The following is an 8292-nucleotide window of genomic DNA, read 5'->3' as shown; positions in this document are numbered from 1 at the left end:
AAAGAGAAGAGACAGTTTCAGCCCTCCTTAAAAGCTAAGCAGCAACAGCAAGGGTGTAGAACTGTGCATTCTCCACAGAATCCAAAGTAGATTTGTGTCCTTGGAGTTCTGAACAGTCTTTGGATTTATGAATGAATATTCTCAGTTTATACTTGGCACCTCTGAAAATAATTTATCTACAATGCCTGAGCACCAAAAACACAAACTGTGCTTATTACAAGGTTCATTTTTATTTGATGGCACATGAACCAGTCTTGGAATTTATCTCATCACCATGAACCCTAGGTAAAAACATTCACATGAAAATAAAAGAGCCAAGAACTCGGAAATATTCCTGTGGCCAATGTCAAGCTTTCCCAGGGTTTCATTTTTAAAAGGTATTTGATCGATCACAAGAAGCAGAGACCAGGAGGCAAAGCTGCTGCAACCCAAACGTATTCAGAATGCATAACCATCCATCTCTACCCATTCTGACTATCATCACCAGGATGTATTCATTCACATTAAAAAATGGAAGCAAAACTTTCTCCATCAGCAAGATTTGTTGTGATTCATGGAGGGGGAAGAGGAGGAAAGATTAATCACTGTTTATTACTGCTTCTGCTATTGAACAGATAAAGGACAGCTTTAGTTGTCACTATAATCATATAATAGGACATTTATTACTTTATCATTAAACTTCTCTAGCATGTTTATTACCGTTTCATTTAGAAGTCTTAGTCATCACCCAGGACTCTCCTGTGGTACCATGAGAAAACACAGAACAAAAACTTTATGCTGCAAAGCACTTCCAGTCAACAAAATAGGTGAGGTAAGAGAGAAAGACTTGGCCACAGGGGCTACTGTGAGCTAATTTTCCTATAGGGGACAGTTATCTTTTCTGCTTTACAATTCTCTAGTGCAATTCCTTCACTGTGAGTTTATTGTTCCATCACTCCTGAGCTGCTGCTGATCTCACATGGGCTCTTTAGTAATCAGTTTTCTATGCAATTTTCCTGCTGCTGTTTCCTTATATGGCCACTCTATAGAATGCAAATATTATCAAATTTTGGAAATTTTAGTAATAATCACAGCAGGTTAACTTTGGGTTTAAATTTTTTAAAACACAAACAAGCATGTCATTTATACCCTTGGGGATACTCTCTAAAACAGAAAACACAGTAAAAATAATAATCTTACCTATGTATTTCCAACTGGTATTTTGCATAAGACCAGTACAAAGTGACAGTGTATTTATGTTTGAGATAGGCTTGAGCAACATTCCTGCCCTTTGTAACCTATTTGACATCACGCTGGTCTGAACAGTGCAGCTCACACATGTACTGAATCAAACAAAAAATTCCCTTAAAAAGTTGTTTTGTGATCTCCCAGTGTTGGAGGGTTTGCAAACAAAATACAGATTTTCCCATGCAGTTTTATCCTCCACAGAATGGCATTGTTTATATGCATGGTTACCTAAAGAGTTGGTCAGAAGGGACAGCCTCCTTTGACAGACTCACTTCTGCACAAAATAGATTGTGAGGACACATGGGGTCATATTAACCAGAGAAAGAAAATTACCACCCTGTGGCTAAATTGGGCTTCTTGGAGAAAAGGGCTTGTGAGTGAAGCATCAAGATCATTCCCACCAAAGGAATGACACTAGGTTTGAAACACTTAAGAATTGTTATGAAAAGAGAGTGGATGTTTAATTAAGCAATGTAATTTCTCAGGGCATGGTAGAGATAAGGTATTGCACGCACACCAAAATCTTCTTTAGAGCAAGTCAAGCCCTGCATTTATAAACTGAATAGATGAACAGGTTTTGAGGTTGTGCATAGAAAAAAAATGCCCTCTGGTTTGCTGGTTGCTGCAAAGATCACAGAATCACAGATGTCACAAATGTGCTATGTTAAACCTGTCCTTCCTCACTGGCCTGACTAAATCATCGATTGGGTTCAGGATACCACCATCTCTTTCTGAGATTAAGAGCACTTCTCTGGTTTGGTCCAGAAGATGAACTCAGAGTTTTAGTCTTAATGAGCTAATGATTTTCTCAGATACTCAGAACTCATTTTAGGAAACCAATTCTTCCCTGTGAAGGTTAGCACAGACTGAAATGAAGCATTTTTTAAATTCAGTATTAAAAACATTTTTCAGTCTAAAGTGGAGCTAGAATGAAAGTGGTGAAATGGCTACATTTTATTGCTTTCTTGAAAAAATAACCTGAAAATTAGAGAAATTAAGGCACTTCAGTTGCGTTCACTGTAATAGTGTCTGAGGCATCAGCCATGATAGATCTTGTTTCAAAAATACAAACAGACATGGAGGAATCTCTGCTTCCACATTCTAAATTCTCACAGATACTAAATTCTGTAGTCTCTGTAAAAGTACTGAGTGAGTTACTACCTGAATCCAGTGAGAGATACCTTGCACAGTCAGATAAATATATGAGGAAGAAACCCACACTCACTGTCATAATGTTGACTCAGCTGTTGGGGATGAGGATGTGCTTGCTGCTGTCAGAGATCCCTCACTAACTGGGTACAAGAAGGGGAGTTTTGGCTTATTTGAACAGGTGACAGTGCCTCCACACTGCGAGGAACACTTCTGCAAAGTGTTGTCCAAAATGGAGGCACAAAATTTAAACATCACAGAGGAAGAATGTGACCCCAAGCAATCTGTCAAAGGGATTGGAGTCATTAAGGTGAAGAAGGTGGGGTAAGCTTTAGAGCCTGAAAGTTTCCTTAGCCTGGTAGCACACTACTGCAGGCTGGTGTCTAGTCTGAATATCAGTACAGCTCCTGCACCAGAGTTGTTCAAGAAATAACAGCCTGAGGAGTACAGAATGGACTTAAGAGATGCCAAAGGGTCCCTGACGTTTCAAGAAACCTTAACCCTGTTGATAAAGCTTGATTTGGCAGAAGCTTTTGTGATCTACTCAGAGCTTCAGAAACTGACTCCAGGTACATAGGTGTGAAAATGCAGCAATGGGAAGAAAGAGTGGAAATACTGCACCTTGGGTGAAAATCAAAACCCATTCCCTGCTAATTCTGCAAGGCTGAACACTCTGCCAAGATCAAATGGAATAGGGTAACGACAGTGAATTTTTGTCACTTCTGGAAGACGAACTGAAGCTTTCACTGCGCTCGCGGCCACGTCTGGAGTGCAAAGAACACTGCCAGTCACCCTCCCGGGGCTGTCAGCACACCAACCGACGCGCTGAGCCGACGGCAGGACTGAGACATTCCAGATTTAGAGCAAGAGTTAAAATCGCAGCAGACAGCAGGTACAACAGATACCTGCACACTTATAATCAAGTGCAAAAAATGCATGTCTATCACCTACTGCTTAACAGCCTTGGCATGGCAGGTACTTGGCTTTCAAGCATCAGCTGGCTGAGAATGTCAGAAAACACTCTACCTGACAAGGCATCTCTCTTTAGAAATCTGGTTTGTGGGAATCTCTTTATGATAGGGAATATGACAGCTCTGAGCAAACCAAGGCTTGGTTGGAAAATAATGTTGACAGGACCCAGGACTTTCCTTCCTGGGGGCACAGAAGGATAGAGAGCTGGGGAAAAAATTAGATAGCCCAGCTAGGCAGTGCATGGGCTGGACTATGTATCAGTGACCAGCACTACCATGCCATGACTTCTGTAGATGCACAAAATAGGACAAGATCTTTGTTCAGAAGTAACATCACATCAGAGCCTATCCCTTACAAACTGCTGATACTGCACTGAACAGATGTAATTTTAGCCAAAAAAGGACAAAGTTTGGAGACAACCCAAGGATGATTACTGCTTTCAGAATACCAAACATTTCATAGAATCACAGAATCAACCAGGTTGGAAAAGACCTCAAAGATCACCGTCCTTGTGTTACTAGACCATGGCACGACGTGCCACATCCAGTCTCATCTTGAAAACCTCCAGGGATGGTGAGTCCACCACTTCCTTGGGCAGCCCATTCCAATGCCTGATCACTTTCTCCATAAAAAGTCTCTTCCTGATATCCAACCTAAACCTCCCCTGGCAGAGCTTGAGTCTGTGCCCTCTTGTCCTGCTGCTGGTTGCCTGGGAGAGGAGACCAACCCCCACCTGACTCCAACCTCCTGTCAGGGAGTTGTACAGGGCGAATGGCAAAATTGAACCAACCCACTTTTTTTTTCATTTTAAATAATAATAACCAGGAGTGGTAAAACTTGCTATTGTTTCCCTGTACCTCACATTTGACATTGTTGCTTCATACAACTGTGGCTATCTGAGCTGGACCCAGCAACTGTTGAGAGGGAAGAGTATGGGACTGGTGCAACAGCAATGAGGCAAAACATCCAAAAAGAACAAAAGTAAGACATGGAGGAGGTTTTGTGTCAGATCACTGCAAGACTTTAGTTACTGGTCACTAACACAACATAATGATGGGCATAAAACTCCTGTTTCTTTTAAACCTTTAAATAGGCCCAAGAAAGTGCAATCCTTCCTCCTTGTACACAGGCAAAAGTTTAAATTAATTAACATTTTAGTGACTAAATTTTCACCTAAAGCTGTGAGAAGTAATAATGTTAGTGCACATTCATCCTCATTTTAGCTCTCTTGATGCCTGTGATTAGTGAGGAAGAGGCATTTGCCTATTAAGATAAGCTAGTATATATGTAAGAATGATTGTTTCATAACAATTTAAAACACAAAAAAGTCTGGGTTTCATCTGCAGATGGGGCATGCACTGATATACTACACAAGCTCTAATTATCCACTTACAATTATAATTACAGGGATTGTCTCAAGCTGCCACTCACTTGCCTTCAACATTCTTAGTAGTGAACTATTTACATTCCCTGTATTCAACCATCATATTTGATACAAGCCACACCTGCAAAGTTTTCATAATTAGCACCAGTCTAGAAACAGCACATCCAAACAGCTTTATGGGTTTGAGTGGAAATCCTGAATTTGGACCAAGAGGCCTTCAATAAATTCTATTAGGAAGTCAGCATCTACTGCAGATCAGTAGATACCTCTAATAGCAGAACTGGCCCCACTCCAGCACTTGGCCTTGGCTGCTGCAGGTATTTCGAAGATAAATCAGCAATTTCTGGAGGCAAGGAGCTAACTATACTGTACACAACCATCCTTGCAGATGCTCTGCTCCACTGCTTGCAAACTGTAAGCTACAGTGCAGTGGGTCTCTCTCATTCTCCTGTGCCTATCACTAATCAGCTTCACTCAAGGTGTGAAACACAACAAAATAAAATGGGCAGTTATTTAATGTTCTTATATTTAGCTTACAAGCTAAAATATGAAGGAGCAGAGCCCAGCAATGAGGGCAAGACACTCAGTGTCTATCTAGTCTGTCCTTATTTAAATCCATATTACACTGCATTGATTTAAATGAAGCCAGGATTTCTCTTGAGAATCAGCAGTAAAGCTGAGAATCAATGTTCTTCTTACCTGCCCCCTTTTGTTTTCACAAATGTGAAGCCTATTCAGTACAAGTTTTTAAACTGTAATTTCTCACTTAGGATTCAAATGAACTCAAACTCAGACCAAACCTTGGTGGCAATAGTTAAAATGAACAGAGAGCAATGACACATTCTATTTAAGAAATGAAAACAAAATTTACCTAGTTCAGAATGACAGCTGAAGGATGCAAATCAAGAGTTAGGAATATTGTGGGATACAGGTTGCTGTCTACAGAAGAATATAATTTATGCAAAGTTTGTATTTTATATAATTTGTCTGCTGTCAATAAAACATCTCTTTAAATGAGGGAAATTTCAGATAAAACTCATTTAACAACAACATAGAGATCTGAGTCTGGTTTTCATCCTGATCCTCAAAATTTGTTCAAACATAACCAAACTTAATGGCATATTAAATGCTAGTGATGTTTCTTTTTTTTTTTTTTAATAACTGAACTGAAGACATTTTGATTTTCTTCACTTGACACACCTATTAAAAATTCACACCCTTCTTTCAGGGATCTTAGGAATCATTCCCAGTTCTACCACTGTGTAATATTGTGCCAGTTATGCTCTGTTTCTATTCTGTCACCTGTACGACAAGTGAACTTAGGCTACAGATTTAGTACTGTAAGATTTAGCAAACATTTGGGAAACTCTGAGGCCTTGGAGCACAAATAGCTATGGAAATGTTGCTCTGACTGCCTTAAAAATCAGGGATCAAAACCTAAAATCACATTACACTGGAAAAAGGAATTTCAAGACTGCAGCCTTATCTCTGACTTTCTCCCTGCCTGTGCCTTTGCCCCTGTGGAGGGAATACAGCACTAAGTCTGCAGACAGCACCTGACAGTTGGCCAGGGATGCACTGGGGAGCTCAGTGGCATAGCCAGTAGTTCAAAATCTACCCTCTCTTTACCCTGCACCTGCAGGTGATAGTGGGAACTCAGTCTGGATGTTCCCATTTTAAATATGAGTCTTTGTATCTCTATCTCTATGCAATGTAACTACAGATATGAACTGCAGGCTAAGGGCCTGTAAAAGCCAGTAAAACATATTTTCTGGAGGACTTCAGGCATACTCTTGTGTTTTTTCAAGTGAGTTTTTATGGCTACTGGTGCTATTTTTATAGAACTTACTGCTTTTTATTTGGAATTCTACTTAACCCTAACACTACTACGTGGGTTGATGATGTATATTTCAAGACATCTCCTCAGATTTACTATTCTCAAAGTAATCCTAAAGGCAAAAAGTTGTTTTGTTTTTGTTTGGTTTTTTTTTTTTTTTAGCAGGATAATAGTCTGATAACAATTATTTCCTATCCATCAAAGCTCTCAAGGCAGTGCCCAACTGCCACTTAAGTTTTCAGGATACAAACACACCCTGTGTAGTTGCAATCTCTGCTGAATCGGGCACTGAGTTTTACATAGTTTCATACTACTGTCCTTGTTACAAAAGACGAATCCTCTTTTGACACAGAACTCACCTTTGATTTTTAGGTAGGATACAGTTTCCTTCATTACTGGGGGAATTAGTTCACCTTTGTTTTTGTCCTTGATACTGCCAAGAAAAAAAAAGAAAAAGTAACAGCCTTTAAATGGCATTTAGAGACAAAGAGTCAAAAGCAAGACAGAACAACCTCAATAAAAACCTGAGACAAATCTGAGAGCATATATTAAATTTCACAAATTAAGGAGCCTGTACGAAACTCAAGAGTCCTCCACAAGTCTTAACTGGTGCTGAATGAAACACTGAAACAAGTGACTTGGGCTGCTATACAAAGAGCTGTTCCTAAACACTTATTTCTTGCTAGAAAAACTGTATAACTGCCCCAGTGCCCAGTAATAAATAAGTGTTAGTTACTGTGCTGAAAGAGAGCCAAGGACAGAGCAGCAGAATGATGTTCCAAGCTAACTTTACTCCTACTTGAGATTGTTTTGGTGTAGTTTTGCTCCCCTCCCTTGGCATGTCCCAGCTGTGCTGTGTTTAACCATGACATGGTGATGGTGGTGGCTCCAATTGGATTTGGTGGGATGCTGTTGGTGGAATGGGTTTCAAGGCAGCTTAAAGGCAGATGAGGAAGGAGTTTGCAGCAAATGCTTCACAATAAGTCTTGATCAAGGGATGCTGCAAGTTTAGGAGCCTTTTATCATGCAGATTTTTCTTTGTCATTTGTCTCTTTTTAAGCCACAGTGTATGTATAATTAAAAGGATATTGTACTATTTATTTTGAAGGCAAAGCGATGCAGTGAGATTATTAACGCTTTGAATGATTTCCATGAAATGAGATTTCTTTCTCTTTCATGAGTGAACAGTTGAGGCAAAAAATTGAACATGGCATTTTCTTGATCTAGACAGCACAGAAAATTCTGCAATTATCTTCCTTATTTAAAAAAAAAAGTCTTTGGCAGTTTAAAAGTATAACAAAAGAGATGGTCAGTATCTGCTGAGATTCTGCTACACTTCATAGTAATCAACAACAAAATAAAGGACCAAGCTTAGATTCTAAAGTAAACTTAGTACATATTTATGTGTACAGTTCCATATTTGCTATTTAAAAGGGGACCAGCTTTACTAACAAACTACAGCACCAGCACTAAACAGCACTGAGACCAGCAACTGTATCATTAGAGGCTGCAAATGCTGCAGCTCATCCCCAGAAATCACAGGAGGTTTATACAACACATAGGCATAGCCTTAACCTAGTGCTACCAGCTGAGGCTGCATCTGCAGAAGAGAATGATTCTTAAAGCCTTTTTATTTTCCAAGTACAGTGATTTCTTCTCCTTCTATCTGGACTTACTTTATTACTTTATCAGTATAAATAGATATAACACAAATAATTTTTGT

General features: G+C 39.5%; 1 protein-coding gene across 1 annotated transcript in view; it reads right to left on the bottom strand.

The window, feature by feature from the left end:
• Window positions 1-7002, bottom strand: part of LOC103799785 (rho GTPase-activating protein 8-like) — a gene marked incomplete at its 5' end in the record, with an annotated part of 22231 nt that extends 15229 nt beyond the window's left edge. The window contains one exon of the mRNA XM_009072136.1: window positions 6929-7002. Within this exon, the coding sequence (XP_009070384.1) occupies window positions 6929-7002 (74 nt within the window). The remainder of the gene's footprint in view (window positions 1-6928) is intronic.
• Between the last annotated feature and the right edge of the window lie 1290 nt (window positions 7003-8292).

This window comes from Acanthisitta chloris, unplaced genomic scaffold, assembly GCF_000695815.1.
Source record: "Acanthisitta chloris isolate BGI_N310 unplaced genomic scaffold, ASM69581v1 scaffold12390, whole genome shotgun sequence".
In the NCBI taxonomy this organism is placed as follows: Eukaryota; Metazoa; Chordata; class Aves; order Passeriformes; family Acanthisittidae; genus Acanthisitta; species Acanthisitta chloris.
Note: the sequence above shows the minus strand (reverse complement) of the source record. Positions and strands in the feature narration are given on the sequence as shown.